The 19,827-nt window shown below is 37.7% G+C and overlaps 1 protein-coding gene across 3 annotated transcripts in view; it reads left to right on the top strand.

Moving 5' to 3' along the window:
• Positions 1-18,477, top strand: part of LOC100026087 (interleukin-36 gamma-like) — a 36,085-nt gene extending 17,608 nt beyond the window's left edge. For 2 of the 3 annotated variants that reach the window (XM_056812181.1, XM_007477583.2), the window contains 4 exons: positions 7,083-7,130; positions 7,806-7,991; positions 14,350-14,486; positions 16,722-18,477. In XM_056812181.1, the coding sequence (XP_056668159.1) occupies positions 7,083-7,130; positions 7,806-7,991; positions 14,350-14,486; positions 16,722-16,946 (596 nt within the window). In that variant the 3' untranslated portion in view covers positions 16,947-18,477. Of the gene's footprint in view, positions 1-6,246; positions 6,312-7,082; positions 7,131-7,805; positions 7,992-14,349; positions 14,487-16,721 lie in introns of those variants that run through there. The other variant, XM_056812185.1, reaches the window with a different exon arrangement.
• The last annotated feature ends 1,350 nt before the right edge of the window (positions 18,478-19,827 follow it).

Here is a 19,827-nt window from a genome sequence, read left to right on the forward strand (position 1 = left end):
TCTTCTTAATACACTATACCCCTTTTACTATACCCCATTTCCTCTCCCCAGGCAACAGCTTCAATAAGCCGACAGGCTGGCTAAACCTTGTGAGGGTAGCCATCGGGTCATCGACCCCTGGTGAACTAGGGCTTTGCTCACCCAGCATGTGAAGACTGTTTCGGCCGAACAGATGGAAGAAACCAATAAGAAGGTTCAACGGCTGAGATGGCGACGCAGCAAAGCACTGTGGTGTGCTTAGGGCATGTTGGAGCACAAAAGACAACACGGCCATCCAATGCAGCTGAGGAAGTCTCCAGGTGTAACGACTTTTTGTGCCACTGGACCCAGGCTTCCAATGCTGAGAGAGTGGGACTGTCTCTGTGCATCGACTCTTCCACTTAAATCTCCTTCACGCACAAGTGTCTTTGTGCACACTCATCTATACACCATAGATGAAAACACACAAAGACAATTGTCATCCTTGGTTACCGAGAGACTACTACTACCATTTCCTCTTAAAAATGTATACTCATATAGCCACATGGAATGGTCATGGGGTTTTTTGCCACCAAGTCTCAATTATATCTATCAAGTTTAATTCACTTTCATGTGATGGAGACTCTACTCAGTTGCTGTCAGTTAACAAGCATTCAATTATGTCTTTGTATTCCTACCAAGATCCTGTACATAGACATTAACAATCACTGGATTGAAGTGAATGAAATAGTTTGATTTCTTACTTTTGATCACCTGTCCAGAAAGAGAAGGAATTTGACAAACAGATCATGAGCCTGGCCAAGAAGAATGATATAGTACCTAGTCAGTCAGTCAGTCAGTCAGTGAGTTAAGAAACATTTAGTGAGGTTTAATTTGTGCCAGACATTGTACTAAGCATGAGGAATGCAAAGAAAGGCAAAGCCCAGTTCTTCTCATCACCTAAACTTTGGGGATTTGTACATAGATTTTTGAGATAATTAATTTTCCTACTGGCTCTTCTCTTGAATTTTGTTTACTGTGAATTTCTAGTTATCTTAAAAACTATCCTTTTTCTTCCTGTATTGTACCTGCTTTTTATAATATATAATTCAGGAGATACATGACTAAAGAGACACATATATGTATATATATAAACACACATACATGCACATATGCATTCATACACACATATCCTCAGATGCTTGTTAGGTTTCAGCTTGATCTTGTTAGGGAGGGGCTTCTTAGTCATGTCATTTTAGTAGATAGGAACAGTGAGTAGTAGATGGTCCTAAAGAGCCAAAATTTAGCAGATAATAACAGAGAATAATTTGGAACATCAATGCAAAGAGATCAAGGATAAGATGTCTATTAGATAAAAGATGATGATCCAAAGAGAACAACAGAAAGAGGCAGTATTACACTACAAGCTCCACAGTATTGGAAGTGTGATTTTGGAATTATAGCAGTATGACTTTGAAACATGAACCTTTTCCATAAGTGTCTCTATTCATGTTCTCTGTCCCTGTAAGTTCTTGGCATGTATGTCCTCCACAAAGTGTTCTGACCACATTGGTTCCTGACATGTATGACCCCAATAACTATTCCCTGGATGCACAGGATTCTGATGTGGACTCCTGGTCATGTGTATTCCTTAGCTGTGTCCTTTTCATATGGATTTTAGAGAATCAGAGATTGAAGAGACCTTATAGTCTACCCAACCTAATCTCTTCTTTTCATAGAATAGGAAATTGAACAGCGGTTGAGGGGACATGACAGAGGAGAGACTCTAAAAGAACACTCTAATGCAAATATTATCAACAAAGCAATGGGTTCAAATCAAGAAAACATCTAATGCCCAGTGGATTTACACGTCGGCTATGGGGGGTGGGGGGAGGAAAAGAAAATGATCTATGTCTTTAACGAATAATGCTTGGAAATGATCAAATAAAATATATTAAAAAAAAAGAAGATAGGAAAAAAAAATAAAGTGCATTTGTATAAAAAAAAAAAAGAATAGGAAATTGAAGCTGACAGTGACCGAATGCTTTGCCCACTCTCATAGCTAGTAAGTTGTCTCAGGCAAAATTCAAATTCAGATCTTATTGATATTAAGTTCAATCCTCTATCTACCCTGCTCCATCTGTGAGTCTTTCACATCTCCTATGTTTCCTTCTTCCCTGTATTCTTAGATGATATATTGCTCCTTCTTGCCAAGTTCAATCCAGTAAATTTTATCCCATCCTTTCTCATCTTCTCCAAAAGGTTGCCCCCACTACCATAATCAATGTCTCTATAATTTCCATGTCTCCTTAGTGTGCAGATGAAAAATTTGCCACACCTGAGCTATATTCCCAGCATCCTTTTAAGTTATGTCCTCATTTTACGTAAGGATGCTTTGGAGATAAATTTGGCTGATACCCACACTGCAGGACTCTTTTGGGGGGAGCTTGTGCTTTTGGTAAAGTGCTGCAGGGGTGAGTCTCTGTCTCTCTTTGCTCTGCTCACTTGACTGAAAGAACCCTTTTTCTTTTTTCTTCTCTTGTGACTTATTATTAAAAATCCTATATCTTTAAATATTAGGAATATTTATTCATCTTTACTCCTATACTAGTTACCTCTTTGTTCTTTGATGCCTACAAAATCCTCTCAATTTTCCTTTCTTTTTTTAAAAAAAACCCTTACCTTCTGTCTTGGAGTCAATACTGTGTATTGGCTCCAAGGCAGAAGAGTGGTAAGGGCCAGGCAATGGGGGTCAAGTGACTTGCCCAGGGTCGCACAGCTGGGAAGTGTCTGAGGTCACATTTGAACCTAGGACCTCCTGTCTCTTGGCCTGGCTCTCAATCCACTGAGCTACCCAGCTGCCCCATCTCAATTTTCCTTTTAAAAAGTCCTCAGTAGACCCTGTCATGCTCATCAGTTATTATCCTTTATCTCTCCTCCTCTTCTTAGCTAAACATCTTGGAAAATATATCTACAATGAGTGGCTACATCTAAATTTAGGTCTGAGCTAAGGAAGCTATTCATTCACTATTCACTCACTATTCAATTGATCAAGGCTGGTTATTGGCAACATAAATCTTTGTCTGTAGTCGATGGTTCCCAGGTTCTGGAATATAATGAGAAAAAATAATGGTGTGATATTTGTTCGTTTGGGTTGCTGACTTTCTCAGTTCTTAAAATATCACTTCAGACACTGTTATAGTTCTCCTTAGTTTCCATGACAAAAAGGAATTCTCTTGACCTTCAGATTTGGAAACCACTTTTCAAGACAATGTGATGTAAAAGGTTCCGTGTATGTACTTAAAAAAACATGAGTCAGTAACAGTTATACATCTAATTTTTTTAGCATTACAAAGTTATATGAATCATGTATCCTAGGCTTACTATTGTATGGTTATGCTTCTGAAGTATTTCATTATTGCAAAGTGATATGGATGGTTTAGCTTTTGTCCTTCTAAGGAATTATGGGAAGATGATTTCCCATGGGAAACTCTGTTGCATCCAAGTAGAACAATGTATAAACTTCCTTTATTCATTTATCTGTTAATATTTTATCCATTCTTCCAAAGATTCCATAATGTCCCCCTCATATCTACTGATCCTCAGTGATTCCATTGTGTACCTCCATGATTTATATGCCTCAATTAATCTTTTTGCTTGTTGGACCTTTATTTATCTTGTTTACTACCCTTGGCTGATTTCTCCTCCTGAAGAGTATAACAATATTTAACCTTGTATAGTTGGAGGAGGCAATTGGACCTGGTGTTTGTAGGGGGGGGGGGGAAGGGTTTATTTATATAAAAAGGTTGAACTGGATATATTTAAAATAGGATATCCAGGAATTTAATTTATTCCAGAGATTAATTGACAATTTATTTACAAAATATAGAAAGAGTGGAGTAAGAAAATCAGAGAGAGGTAAGGGTAAGATATCTAGCTTAAGCACTAAGTAATTACTCCCAGTCCCTGGCTCAACCTGGGCAGGGAGAGTTTAGTCCTTAGAGGAGAGGCCTTGGCCCTTGTAGTTGAGGAGCTGAGTATATAGGGAGCCTCTCTCAAGAGGATAGGTCTCTCCTGAGGTTATTCTCTTCAGAAAAAAAAAAAAACCCAGCAGTTAAGAGTCAGCTTTCATTCACCACATGTCGGTCCAAAGGAAGAAATTTAAGAACAGTCTCACTAGGAACAGGGTCTCGGGTCTAGTCAGCAGATTCTTCTCCAGTCTGAACTTGAACTCAGAACTCCAAGGAAAAAACTCACTCAGGAAGTTGTAACTCCCTTTTAAAGAAACTGTCTTTTGCATCACTTCCTGTGCCTTCCTCCACTTTTTTACGTGGACAAATCATAGTCTAAAGCCTTGCTTGACTGGCCAGGAGGCAGTCAGTCGATTCTGATTCATTACTCACTATTGCACATGTGGGTCACAGACCTCACCCACTCAAGTGTGAATGGGGGTGTTTACACCTTTGGTGATTAAATCTAAAAATGGGCAGATCTCTCCACTCAACTTTAAGTAAGTTGTTTACACTTTTGGTGACTAAATCTAAAAATGGGCAGAGGTTACAATTTAATCTTCACAATCAGGGCTAATTAATTTCATTTTCACAATCAGGGGAGAGTAAAATTTAATCTTCACATATTGAATAGAACCATTACAAATAAAGGCTTGACTAAACTGGAATCCCAGTGCCTTGGTTTAAGTCTTCAACTTAAGTAAGCCTGCTCTGAGTAAACATTATTCATATGCAGATAATGTAGAATTCATTAATCCAGAGTTTTCAAAAGACACACCCTAGTTGTTAAGTTATAAACAAAGAAGTTGGATTATACAGATGGACATCAACAGAATTATACCCCCATACTCTAGGTATACCTGTGTTCTAGATGTGGTCTGGGCACAACCAAATAATCAGTTCCCTACTCCTGTGGACCATGCCTTTTTGTAACATCACATTCGTTGTTTTGGTTGTTTTTAACTCTTTGCTTTCTGTTCTAGAAATAACTCTGGGACAGAAGAGCAAGGGCAGGGCAAAGAGGGTTAAGTGACTGTCTCAGGGTCACATAGCTAGGGCATGTCTGAGGCCAGATTTGAACCAATTTCCTCCTGACTCTAAGACGGACTCTCTATCCACCGCTCCACTTAGCTTCCCCTCCATTGGCTTTTTGACAGCCATATCATAATCTTGATTCATTAATTTCAAAGTCCAGTAAAACATCTATTAGAACCACCTTTTTCAGGTAAATGCTTATCAAGCCGGTTTTTCTCCATCTTGTCTTTCTGGACATTTAATCCCTATTAGTATTATCTTCATTAGATTTGGTAGCTTGTTGAGATCTTTTTTTAGATGTTGACTCCATCATCTAATATATTAATTCAACTATCCATCCCTCCCCCTTTTTTGGTCATTTTTCAATCTGATAAACGAGTAATCTATACTTTTATTCAAGGATTAAAATATTAAATACTAGAATGTTAAACAAATTATTGGTCTTTATATACCTCTCTCCAAGTTGAGATGGTGCCATTAAAAACTACTAATAAGGTCTAGCTATTCAATCCATGTAAGTGTATGCCTAGTTCATATTTCTCCAAATTGTTTGCAAGAACAACTAGTTTGAAGCCAGTTCTTTTGAATGGCAAAGAGAAAAAACAAGAGGTTGGCCAAGAATGATGACCAGTTCTCAAGAATAAAGTTAGGGAGAGTTAAGCAGAAACAATTTTGGTAAGAAAGAAAAGAAAAAGAAACTTAAGCAAAGAGAATTTCTGGATGTCCAGGGAATACAGATGCCATGTTATATATATACCCTTATTCCTTCGCCCTTGCCAAAAAGGGAAGGAAGAATATTTTTAATTTCTTTTTGGGGTATAAGTTTGGTCATTATAATTTTACAGCATTCAATTTTAGGTTTTTTATCTTTTTTATGGATGAATTTCTATCTCTAGTCAACCCAAACCCAGGCCAGTCCTGGTAAAAATGAGAAAAACACCAACAATAATACAATGATTTCTTTTAGGAATTGAATTGCTTCCTTTTCCTTATTATTCCCCCTGGAAGCCCAGGTCCCAAAGAATCACAGAATACATGCTGAGAGTTGGAAGGAATCTCAAAGGCCACCTAGTCCAGCCACTACCCCAACAAGAATTCTCTACAAAGAATTCTTGTTCTGCAGGATTCCATGATACCAGGAAATAACTCTCCCTTTGATATTGTTGTATAGAGCTGCAATGACAGTGTCATCCTCTTGGCTTGCATGTATATAAGGCTGGGGAGTAACAAGAATCTGTCTGGGCCTCTGGGGACTGAAGGAGGCACAGCTCAAGCTCTCAAGAACATAAGAGTTGGTGGTTAGTTCAGGTACCTTCTCTCAGATTCCACCTGTGAATGGAAATATCTGATTTTGGATCTTACTTTCATTGCTTCCTTCTGACTCCAGTCATAGGTGTGGAGTTTGGACTACTTATGTACAGAGTTCGAATACAACCTAGGTTTTCCATTCATGAGTGCCATTTTGATGGAAAAGGAGGTGCATGCAACATAGACATAAGCCAAGATTCCTGGGGACTTTGGAGGGTTTTTTTTTTCTGGAACTTGAGATGGGGAGAGTTGAATTAATGAGGGGGACATTATCTCAGCTTTGAGCTCTATAGGCACAGACGTACAGAATGTATTTTTCAGGAAACACCACAATATTGGAGAGATCTATGATGACATTTCTTTTCTTTACTTTTCATTTCTTTTTTTTAAACCCATGCCTTCTGTCTTAGAATCAATATTAAGTCATGATTCTAAAACAGAAAAGTGGTAAGGGCTAGGCAGTTGGGATTAAGTGACTCTCCACAGCTAGGAAGTGTCGGAGTTTCATGTCTGAACCCAGGTCCTCTCAGATCCTGGCTCGGTTCTCGATTCACTGTGCTCTCTAGCTTTTCACTTTTGAAGAGTTGCCCACCAATTGTTCTAAGCGATACTGCCAGAAGGCAGAACCTTTGTGGAACTAAACTGGGTTCTAGGGTTTTCCAGGATAAGGTATGCAGGATAAGGATAAGAAGGGATGGGGTTGCTTGGGAATGTCTTTGAGTGCTCCCTTGAGTTTAGTTCTTTAGACCACTGACTTTCTTACCTCTACAGGTACCACAGGGATCCACTTCACCACAGAGATGAATGGCAAGCCTTCAGGTAGGGAAAACTCATCGGAAATCTCTTGAACTTTTCCTCTGCAATAATGGATTATTAATCAGCTCTGGGGTTTGATGGGATTCTCTTCAAAATAGATAACTGGAGCAACCCAAGAATTCATAATAGATCCCGAAGGAGTGTAGGTAGTTCATTAATTAGCTGGAAAATCTTTAGAGTAGAATAACAAACATAAAGAATATTGAGTCTCCATCCTATGGAAGGTGTTTAGCCTGGAGAAGAGAAGACTGGGGGAGGGTCAGAGACATGCTAGCTCTCTGTAAATAATTTAAGAGCTGTCATGTGGAAGAAAGATTTGTTTGTTCTGTTTAATGTTAAGGGACTAGAGACTAAGTCCTGCTAAGGCTTCCACAGCAAGTTTGGGTGGTGACATCACTTTCTGATTAATCCTTGGAGCAGAAATCTTCCCTCCCTGGCCTCTGTTGCTTATCCCTATAAGGGGACTGTAGTATAGAGTTTCCAAGGAAGCTTTGCCTAGAGAATTTGTAGGGAAAGACCCAGGAAAATAGGGACCAAGCTGAAACCCTGCTCTCTCACTTCTCCCCTGGACTTTGTTCTGATAGAGGACTGAGATAATCACACCATCCTGTCTTGGGAGCCCTGGGGAAACCCACCAATCAGAGCAAGACTCCTCAGTGTGCTCACCTTCTATTTCAGCTCTCCGTAACACAAGTGATATTGGGGCAGGAGTTGGGATACTCTTTCCAAGGAATAGACAAACCCCACAAAATATTGACAAAGAAAAAGTTCCTATTGGGGAAATTCATGATGTGCAACAGCAGGTCTGGATTCTTAAGGGAGAGACACTCATAGCAGCTCCTCATGAGAAAGGTGTGAACCCAGGTGAGTAAAAACTGCATTACTATTGTCTTTTTCTATGGTGCAACCTCATCTTCTGTTCTTAGTTCCTCCTGAGAATAAATACCTATTGCCATTCTCACTTCCAGGGATGTGTAATTTATTGTGCTTACCTGGGATGGGGAAAGTCCCACATGGATCAATGACAAATGAAGAGGAAAGAAGGACTGACCCTTTTTTGTAGTGAAAGTGGGCTTTGTCAATGAAGACAGAAATAAGGAACAAGAGAGAGATGTAGAGGATGAGGGGGAGCTCAGATAGGTTGATCTGCAGGCTTCTTGCTTCAGAAAAAGAGAGGAAAAGGGCAAGTATGGAAAGGAAAGTGAAAGGAGGAGAATAAAGAGAAAGCAAAGTTTCCAATGAAATACTGCTCCTGGGATACTCCCTAGGGTGCTTGCTCTATAGATCCCAGGTTTTGGACCTTGTGGCAAATGATTCCAAAGTCCTTCCATTTGATACTTAATTTCCCCTAGAATTCATCTAAATTTTATAAGAATTTGATGAAGTAGACAAAATAGGTACTGATATTCACCCTCTCCTTTTACACACTGAAAGATAGCAGTCCAAGGGGAGCATTGTACCTTGTTTAAGGTTTTAGCTACTAGGGCAAGCCAGAGATCCCCTTTAATGACTTTACACTGCAATTTGATCATTGTGCAATGTAAGTATGCAGCTTTGGAAATCAAGAGGCATAGGCACTGGAGAACCATCTACTCTTCTCAACTTCCTTTTTTCTGATGAAGAAACCCTTATCCTTCACATCACTTGAATTTATAATCTGTCAGGAAACTCAGAATCCACCATTCTACATTCAATTGCCACTTCCACATCATTTCTGTCATCTTTTTCTTCAGTCCCCCAGGCACCACCGATGCTCAGACTCTCATCACCTCTCACTGGGAATATTATAATAACACTAGAAATCATGAGTTCTAAGCCGTAATGCCTTTGGTAATATCACGAAGGCTATGGATTCTTTATCAGAAAATAAAGCATTTTAAATAATTGAAGGAAATGCTAAATTTTGGTTAGAGATTAGTAAGATAAAGATGATTACTTTTTCCATCCAAGTTCAAAGACTCCCTTAAATCCATTCATAGACATCACGTTGAGAATTCCTGCTCTAATTAGACTCCCTTCTTCAAGTTTCTCCTCTCTTCAATTTATGTACCATAGAACTGTCAAAGTATTATTCCTTATGCACAGTTCTGATGATGCTATTCTCTTACTCAGAAAGCCCAAAGATTCCATCTTGCCTTTTTCCAAATTAAAATTTATTTTTATCAGAAGAAGGATCTGTTTCCTCTTCTTCCTCTCTCCCCTAGGCTGGAAAAGGGAAAACCCTGCAACAAATATTTATGGCTAAGCCACATCCAAAAATACAACTTATTTTGTATATATAGTTCATCCCTTCTCTATCGAAAGATGGATAGCATCTTGGGTCTTCTGGAATAGCATTTGATTCTTTTATTGATCAAAGTCCTTAAGTCTTTCAAATTATTTGTTTTTATACCACTGTTGTTATAGTGTAAATTGTTCTCCTAATTCTACCCACTTTATTCTTTTTTTAGGTTTTATTTTTTGGTGATTTTATTTTATTTTAAAAATATTTTCCCATGTTTACATGATTCATTTTCCCCTCCCCTTGCCTTTAAAAGATCACTCTATAGCAAAAATTAATAATATGGAAATAGGTATTAAGTAATAACATTTGTATTACCCACTTTATTCTTTATCACGTCAAAGTGAAGTTCAAGTGGTTTCCACCCTTTCTACTCTTTCCTTGTTTGTATAGACCTTTATTTGCACCTCCTTATTATTCCTTTCTGTTGACATCATAGTATCATCCTACCTCCTTCCTTCCATAAGAATGCAAACACTTCATCCTTTAAAAAGACCTCTCCAGTTGCTTATTTTTACCTTTTTCAATTCTCCCCCACCCCCACATTTGTATTTCAAAGTTTCTACAAAGCTCTGGTCTTTTCATCAAGAATAATTGGAAGTCCTTTATTTTGTTAACAATCCAATTGTTTTTTTTTTTCCATCTCAGTTTTGCTGGGCAAATTTAAGGCCTATGTCTTTTGTCTTTTGGAATATTGTGTTCTGTGTTCTGTGTTTCTTTGTAGTGGTAGTTACTAAATCTTCTGTGAACCATGGTACATAAATTCTTTCCTTCTTGCTGCTTATAGTATTTTATCTTTGTCCTGGAAACTCTGGATTCTGGTATGATGTTTTTAGAAATGTTATTACATTCATTTTTAAAGATTTTAAATAAAATCTTTTGTTTGTAACATGAAAATATTCAGTTAACTCCTTCCCTCTCTCTCCTCCTCCCATTATAGAAAGCATCATTTTACAAAAAGATATATGTAAATATAAATTATGTCTTACTTCATTCTATTTACCAGTTCTTTTCCTGGAGATAGACATACTCAAATCATTCCTCAAAGAATATTTCTACTAGTTTATATAATGTTTGCTTAGTTGTGCTCATTTCACTATTTGTAATTTCATTTAGGTCTCTCCGTGTTTTTCCAAGTTTTTTTGGCACATTCATTTTAAGGTTTTTTTTTCAGGAAAGTAATGATGGATTTTTAAAATTTTTACTTTGTTCTCTAGTTGTAAGAGATAAAGACAATCTCTTTAATGATGTTCATGATTTCTCGAAATAGGATATTTAGTCTTGGTTTCTAATCATGACTTTCAGAAAGTTCAATGATTTTTTTCAGTTAGTACTTTATTTTATTACTGCAAAACACAGTTCCATATTCACCATGTTGCAAAACAAACAAACAAATAATAAAAAACAACAAACATGAAGAAAGTGAAAAAAGTATGCTTAAGTCTGGACATAGAGTTTACCTGTTCTATCTCTGATAGTGGAAGGAATTTTTCATCATGGATCATTCAGATTCTCTTAGATAACTGTCTTGATCAGAGTAGCTAAATCTTTCACAGTTGATCATCTTTTACATTTTACTGTTACTGCATACAGGGTTCTCCTGGTTCTGATCCCTTCCCTTTGCATTAGTTCATATAAGTCTTCTTAGATTTTTCTGAAACCATCCTAGTCACTGTTTCTTATAGTACAATAGTATTCCATCACAATCCTCTAGCACAACTTTTTCAACTGTTTTCCAGTTAATAGTCCATTGTCAATGGAATTATAGTCAATGTCCAATTCTTTGCTATCACAAAAAGAGCTGCAATAAATGTTTTGGTACACTTGGTTTCTTTTCTTATTTTTTTTGTTATATATTTTTGAGATATAGTCATAGTAGTGGTATTACTGGGTCAAAGGGTATAGACAGTTTTGGACATAGTTCCATATTATTTTCCAGAATGGTTGATGTCCACTTTTTTTAAGCTTTTACTTTCTGTTTTAGAATAGATACTCAATATTGGTTTCAAGGAAGAAGAGTGGTAAGGGCTAGGCAATGGGAGTTGAATGGTTTACTCAGGGTCAGACAACTAGGAAGCATCTGAGGTCAGATTTGAACCCAGGACCTCCCATCTCTAGGCCTAGATCTCTATTCACTGAACCACCTAGCTGCCCCTCTTGCCTCTTTTTTTGAAGTTCAATCATTCTTCAATAGTATTTTCTTGATCTGTTGTTGATTTGATTATTTTTGCTCTAATATACTTTATTTTTCTTCTGTATGTGAGACTGATTTAATATTTCTTTTTTCTCTTAAAGTTGCTAACTTCTTTTGGGTTTATTCTAATTTTGGGACAATATGATCCTTAGATATTGTTGTGCCCCCCTGTTTCCAAGCTATCAATTCTTTTTCCAAGTGTCTCTTCCATAATTCTCTCCCCCCCCCCCCAATTCATTCTTTTCCTTCTTGCCTTTACGATTAGATGAAAATCCTTCTGTTTGGCTTTTAAAGTCATTCACAATCTGACTCTACCCTAGACTTTTACAGGCTCTTTATACATTTATTCTCTTTGAACATAGCTTTTTGATGCTATCTCCTCCATTAGACTTTGAGCTCCTTGATCTCAGAGATTGTTTTGTACCTTCCTTTCTATCCCAAGTTCTAGAAAATAGTGGGTACTTAATAAGTGTTTAACTGACAGACTCAATGGACTTTATGTGGAAATCATAGTTTATTTTCTTCTACCTATATCTGGCATTCCATCTTCCATCTTCATGACTTTACAGGATGTCCTTATTTTCTAGGGTGCCTTCTCCCCTAACTTTATCCTCATTGACTCCTTAGCTTCCTTTCTAATTTAGCTCAAGAGGAATTTTTAAAAGTTTATTTATTTAATTAATTTAGAATATTTTTCCATGGTTATGTGAATAATGTTCTTTCCCTCCATCCTCCCACCCCCCTCCCATAGCCAACTAGCAACTCCACTGGGTTTTACATGTATCATTGATCAAGACCAATTTCCATATTATTAATATTTGCACAAGGATGATTGTTTAGAGTCTACATCCCCAGTCATATCCCCATCGAACCATGTGATCAAGCAGTTGTTTTTCTTCTGCTTTTCTACTCCCACAGTTCTTTCTCTGGATGTGGACAGTGTTCCTTCTCATAAGTCCCTCAGAATTGTCCTGGATCATTGCATTGCTGCTAGTAGAGAAGTCCATTATATTTGATTGTGCCACAGTGTATCTGTTCAAGAGACATTTTCTATAGAATATCTATCTTTTCAACCCAATTGTTAGTGCCATTTCCCCAGAAATTAGTTTGTTATTTATTTTAAATTTTATTTTATGTGCATATGTTAGAACTAGGAACCAGGCCTCTTAATTTATTGGTATGAGGAAATTCCATTTTTTGATGATGAGTGTGCCTTTGTTTTTATTTTATTTTAGTAACAAATTTCCACATAAGTTTTCTGAAATTAAATGATTCATGCTATCTCCCTCCCTTCTTCCCAGCCCCCTCTCAGAGCTGACTAGCAATTCAGCCTAGGTTATCATGTATTATCATACAAAACATATTAAGGAAATGCCTTCTAATAAGGGGAGTCCATGACTTCCCAACAATTTGTGCACTGTAGAGTTGGGGATGCCTATATGTAAGCTAGACATATTCACAAGAGTTGTCTAAAAGTATAGATGTGGTTCATGAGTGGAATGGATAGATATGCTCTGAGGTCTCATCTGCCTCTGTGAAGAGGAGGAGATCGAAGAGTTGTGACTGTATACTGGTTCATTGAGGATGAGGGGTGGACTAGCTCTAGAGACGAAGAAACAGACTCCAAGCATACCACAGAAGTTCTTTTCTCTAGTCTCTGAGAGGGGTATCAAGATAGAATTTTATCTTACTGTCCCTCTCTCCCTTCAAATATCTCTGGATTCATTTACTGGGTTTGAGTCTAGGTTCATACGGAACACTCTTCCTTGGTCATTCATAAAGGGATGTAGCTTTCAGCTTACACTCTCCAACTCGGTTTCTTCCAACCAAATACTGGTTACCCAAAAGACCATCATAATAGTAGCTGACATTTATATAGTACCTACTTTATGCCAGGCACTATACAAAGCACTTTTAAACTATTATTTCATTTGATCCTAGCAACAATGATGGGAGGTAGGTGCTATTATTATCCTTATTTTATAGATAAGAGAACTGAGGTAAAGTGACCTGGACAGAGACACACTATCAGTAGGCGTCTCAGGATGAATTTGAACCCAGGTCTTCCTGACTTCAGGTCCAGCCCTCTATCCACTGTGCCACCTGCAAGAGGAAAATGTAGAAGTTCCATAGGTTAGACTATATCAGAAAAATCCACAATAGTTAATTATTTTGTCCTTCACATGTTTCTCCTGAAGAGTCTTTAGATGCCATCTAACCCTCTCTTTAAAAGATATAGGACTGACTTCATAAGTCTTTAAGCAGGTCAGTGGCATCATGCTTGGCCTTATCAGCCTGTAAGAAGGCCATATCTCCTTCAGCAGAAGCAGCAGAATACAAAATCCCCCCAGCTTGGTCATAAGGCTGATTTTATTTATTATCTTAGAAAGTTGTCTAAAACCTTGAGAGGCTAAATTATATTTCTGGAGTCGCACAGCCACTCAGAAGTAGGATTCAGAAATTAGGTTGCCCTACCTCTAAGTCCTACTTTCTATCCATCCTCAAATAGAATGAGCTACATGAAGGCAGAGGCTATATCTTGATTGTTTAGCACAGTACCTAACATATAGGACATGCTTAAAATACATTTTCTGAATGAATTAATGATTCATGGTAGTGATCTAACCAAAGGGATCATACAGATAAGAACCAAGATGGCAGCCAAGACTTATTGATATAGTAGTTGTACTTCCATTTATGTAACTGATCTTGCCACTTGATATCCTTTCCTCCTGTTGTATTCCCAGTGTCTCTGAAGGTATTACCATGTAGAGATGACTCCCTTCCTAAAGACAAGGGAGATCCTATATACCTGGGAATAAATGAAACAGATTTCTGTCTATGTTGTGAAGTGAGTGGAGGACAACCCCAGCTGCAGTTGGTGGTAAGTTGTTGACAATGGAGAGAATAAAACTTGGTAGGGGAAAACCAACATAATAATCTCATATGACTTATACTTTTTATGGACATGTTTTTGTTAAAGAATACTTTAAGAGAAACTTACTTTCATTGACAGGACAGAACAGTAGATAAAATCCAATATGATGAAATTTAATAGAAATGAGCAAATTTCTTTATTGGTGAAAAAAAATTCCACAAGTCCAGAATTGAGAAGGCATTTATGAATAGAACACAAGGTCGTAGTATTAGAACTAGAAGGAACCCTTAGAGGTCATCAAGTATAATACCTTTATTTTATAGGTGAGGAACCTGAGACAAGGGAGGTTAAGTGACTTTTCCATAGTCTTGTTGCTACTATATGACAATTAGGTTTTGAACCCAAGTCCCATGAAAAAAGATCTGGAAATGTTAATGAACTGCAAAGTGATTCAAATTTTGGGGGGTCCAACACTCTCAGGGTCTAGATATAGGCCAGTACAACTGCCTGGAAAACTTATTCCCAACAATAAAGACATGATTTTGTTCACTCATGAGAAAAGTATTTAATGGGGACCACAAAACACATGAACTCCAGATGAAATTTCTAGTTCCCTAATGACCCCAATATAAATCCAGTATAGTTTGAGATCAATCAAGGATGTTGCTCTGCATCAGGGGGAATTCTTAGTTGAATATAAACATATGAATCTCTTAAAATAGTTTCAATAGAATGAAAATTGAATTATTAACAATAATTCTAAAACTATAAGACACAATTATTTCATAAAAGAGGATACCCTTCGTTAGACCTGCCTTAAAAGAAGGTCATGTACACTGCCCAATTGGTAAAAGAAAGGGAGAAAATGTGAATAAAAGAGACTATTAGTTGCTCCTTTGCCTTCTAGCCTTTTATCCTAGGACTGCGTACAGTGGTAGGAACACAGTAGGTGCTCAATAAAAGCTTGTTGCTTACTTAATTGATCTTGAGAAGGTATGGAGTCATCATACTCCTCATTGTTTTTTCCAACAGAAGAAAATAAAGGCAGGACAGAGAAATCTGAAAAAAAAAAAGCAGTTTCTGCTCACTTTGTTTCCAGGTAGAGAAGAAAGAAGGAAAAGAGTGGAGACTACTTACTGCTATGACTAGTTTAGGAGAGAAGAGAGGAGAAGGTTATTAGAAAGACTGCAGAAGACCTGTCTTGGAACCTCACCTACTTCTACTCTAGTCAGATCACATAGCCCTAGGCATCTCCTTCTTTGCTTGGATCCAGGCCTGCTCAACTCTGCAGTCTTGAGGGTTGGAAGCAAACTCTTAGTTTTTTTGTTAAAAGCTCTGCCAACTCAAAAGGTTTCAGAATTCTACCACCTCAGAGGTGGAATAGATGTTAGAGGCAGGAATGGAGGTAATTTCCCTTTTCCAAAGATGCAGACAATTTTGTATTAAAGCAGTTCTGCCCTACTTGTTAATAAAAATCTGCCTCCTAAGTCCATGACCTGTTGGGGACCATTTTTATTCCTTGATACCAACAGTCCTGGCTAGAACTAAGAGAAGTCTTTTCCTTCTTCCTCCCCTTCTCCAAATAAAAAAAAAATCTAGAAAACCATTTATCAATTTAACTAAAGCTATTATTTCCAAGGCTGCATGAATAGTAAAGCTCCTAACAGCAAGATCAGTATGAATTAAAAGAGAAATGGAAGCCAAAAATCAAATTTAGGCTGCATCAAGAGGCATAACTCCCAGAAAAAATGGGGGTAGGAGCTCTGTTGTACCTAGGTTCTAGTCCAAGTCCATCTGAAGTACAGTTTATGTTCAATTTATGATGCTACACTTTTAGAATTACATGGATAAGCTAGAATATGTTCAAATCTGATTTTTAGTGCAAAAACTTTTTAATTTCATTTAATCGTGTGGGTGATGATCTTTTTCCATGTTTCCCTAAGAATTTTCTTCAGCTATAGATGTGAAAAATAATGGATTTAGTTATCTTTTTACAATGTAATCTCCAATATATAGCTTACATATGCATTTTGAGTTTACTATGCCCTGTGGTGCAATGTGATAGTCTAAACTTAATTTCCACCAAAGTTCTTCCCAATCTTCCTAGCAGTTTTTGTCATTTAGAGAGTTCTTCCTCAAGCACCTTATGTATGCCAAACGCTGGATCGATGAAGTCAATGGTTTCTTATCTAGTCTGTTCACTGATCTTCAAATGTTTTTTTTTTCCTTTATGACCCTCAGAAGGAGGACATAATGAAGCTGTATAACAACCCTGAAGCAGTGAAGGCTTTTGTCTTTTACCAGAATCGGACTGGCAGCACCTCTACACTTGAGTCAGCTGCCTACCCTGACTGGTTCATCTCGTCATCAGACAAAGACCAACCTATTATACTGACCCACAACACGAAAAGCCAATATAATACAGCCTTCTATTTAGACATAACTACACCCAACTCTGAACGCTAGCTCCTTTCATAGACTTATCTAACTTTGAAGGCATTTCATATATATATACGCATATATATAAAAGCTCATTTTCATGTTTACATCACATCTTTGAGATCCTCAGAATTGGCATTTTAATCCCTATTTTGCATAGGAGGAAATGAAAGTCCAAAGAAGTGATTCGATTTTTTGCAAGTTCACAAAGCTGGAGACTGGCAGGTTTCTTTTAACGACTGAGTCATTGGAACACTGAAACTTATGAGTCAGATCATGTTCACGGTTGCTCCGTCTACCCTTCACAGATGCAGCAGTGGAGATGTTTCTTTCTAATCATTCTCAGTGTGTACCAGGAACACATTCCTTATTGTCATTAGGTGTAGCACTCACTGGTGGTGTATAGGGGTCATGATATATCTGGATTTAGGGTTCTGGTCCTTCATAGTCCTTTAAAAGAGGCTTCAACATGAATCGCGTAACCATGGAAAAATTCTCTTAATTAATCAATAAAATTAAATTTAAAAAGAAATTCTATTGACATATAATCTGGAAAAATAAAAATTTAAAAATATGTAAAAAATGAAAGAAGCTTCAATCGCATTAACTCTCACTTCATTGACCACTCAAAGACCTTTAACAAAGGAAATATTCAGGAAGAAGTTCTGTCAGTAACTGTGAGACTTTAAAAAGTTGTTTCCTCTTTGGAGACTCAGTTTCTGCATTTGTAAAAATGGGCAAGATGCACCATTAAATCTAGAGTTAGAGTAGGAAACCCTCCCTTAAATAATATTCTTATATATGCTTATATTTCAATATGTGAGTGATTATATGCACACACACACATACTTTTGCACTAAGAGATCCTTAGCACTAGGAGATAATGAAACCAAATTACTCAGGCTTTCTGGTTTTCTCATCCTTCAAATGGATAAAAATGTACCTACTATATATGGTTCTTCAGGGGATCAAATTAGAAAAATATATGAAAATGCCTTGAAAAGCTAAAAACATCATGGAAAATATGAGGTGATCATCCTCATATCATCCCTTTACTGTCCTTCTATCTAATAATGATTTCTATACTCTTGGTAGAGCCTGACCTGAGCAAAATAATGAAATAAATGAGCTTGGAGGGGAGGGGAGGGGAGGCAGGAGAGTATGCCCAGACTTCTCTTTCTGGGCTCTTTCCCACTTAAAGTTGACCCATTCTTCAGCCACCCATTCCTTTCTCCCTACACAGTCCAGACCTTTTACAGTTGTGGGTCCCCTAAAAGCTAGAGTAGGTTCCAGGCATCATTTGGGTCAGCACCACTTCATAACTATACTACAAAGCAAAAGACATCTACTGCTTCCACACAAGGTCAATAGCCAGGGAACCTCCTTCCCTTTTTCTATGTATGTAGCTATTATTACTCTCCCCCTTTGGTGTCTTGTTTTTCCCTCTTAGAGTGTAAGCTCCTTGAGATCAGGAACCATTTCTTTTTGCTTGTATTTTCAGTTCCAATGCTTAACACAGTGTTTGGTATGTAGTAAATGCTTAATAAATGCATGTTGACTAACTAACTGGCTGCTACTTGATTGAACAAATCACCTTGGCCACCTTAGCCAGACTTGGTGGGGAGGGGGGTGTCAGAGTGTCTGGGTGCTCAGTGGTTAAGATCACCAGATTTGAAGTTCAGAGGATCTGGGTTTCAATTTAGCCTCAGACAATTCCTTGCTCTATGACCTTGGGTAAGTCACTTAAGTTCAATTGCCTACCTTTTATCTCACACTTTATATTAATTCTTTTTAAAGAATCCTTACTTTTTGTCTTAGAATCAATACTGTGTATTGGTTCCAAGGCAGAAAAGCAGTAAGGGCTAGGCAATGGGGGTGAAGTGACTTGCCCAGGGTCACACAGCTAGGAAGTGTCTGCGGACATATTTGAACCCTGGACCTTCCATCTCTAGACCTTGCTATCAATCCACTGAGCCACCTAGCTGCCCCCTCTTAGTACTGATTCTAAGATAGAAGGTAAAGGTTAAGAAAAAAAAAACTTGGGGTAGAGCAGTCTCCCCCCACAATGCTCAGTTACTACTCAGAGTGTGTGTTCCCAAGGAGGAGCCATCATCCATTTTATTATTAAAATAATGGGCTTCATTAATGTATTTTATAATTACATCACAGTCATTACATGTCTTCCCTTGCAACGAGTGGCCACACGTGATTGGTGTATATAGCATTTGATTCTCACACATCTCCACTCCTCTATCAAAAGGAGGAAAGCACATTTCCTCTTGTCTTCTCTAATCCTGCCAAGATTAGTCATTGAAATGATTCAGAATTCAGCTTTGTTGTGGTGCTCTTTTTATCGCCATCATTATGCCAATGGTTGATATTGTTCTTCTGGTCTTGTGTACTTCCCGTGTGTTTCTCTGAATTCCTAGTCATCATTCCCGAACATGCAATGGCAGTCTACTCCATTCATATGCCACGATTTGTTTAGTCCTTTTTAAAGTGGCAAAGATACTGTCCTCTGTCCAAAAGGAATAACAATCATAGTGACAGCCTGCATTTAGCCATTTCTTGATTGTATATTTCACTTGTCTTTACACAGCTTTCTAAGATAGGTGCTAATAAGGCAGAGAAAAGTTAAGTGACTTGTCCAGGGTTATACAGCTGTACTTGAACTCATGTCTTCTTGATTCTGAGGCCAATACTTTATCCACTCAAATTTAGCCTCTCCTAATCTTGTTCACCATTCCTACGGGACCAACAAGTTAAGTGTATTACTTCTGTCTGATAATCCTAGACATTCTTTAAGACAGCTACCATGTTATCTTAAAGCTTTCTGCTTTTCAAGATGAACAATTTCAGCTTCTTCCACCAGCCCATTCAACCTCTTTTTTTTAATTGAAAATTTGTA

The sequence above is a fragment of the Monodelphis domestica genome, chromosome 1 (assembly GCF_027887165.1).
Source record: "Monodelphis domestica isolate mMonDom1 chromosome 1, mMonDom1.pri, whole genome shotgun sequence".
Lineage (NCBI taxonomy): Eukaryota > Metazoa > Chordata > Mammalia > Didelphimorphia > Didelphidae > Monodelphis > Monodelphis domestica.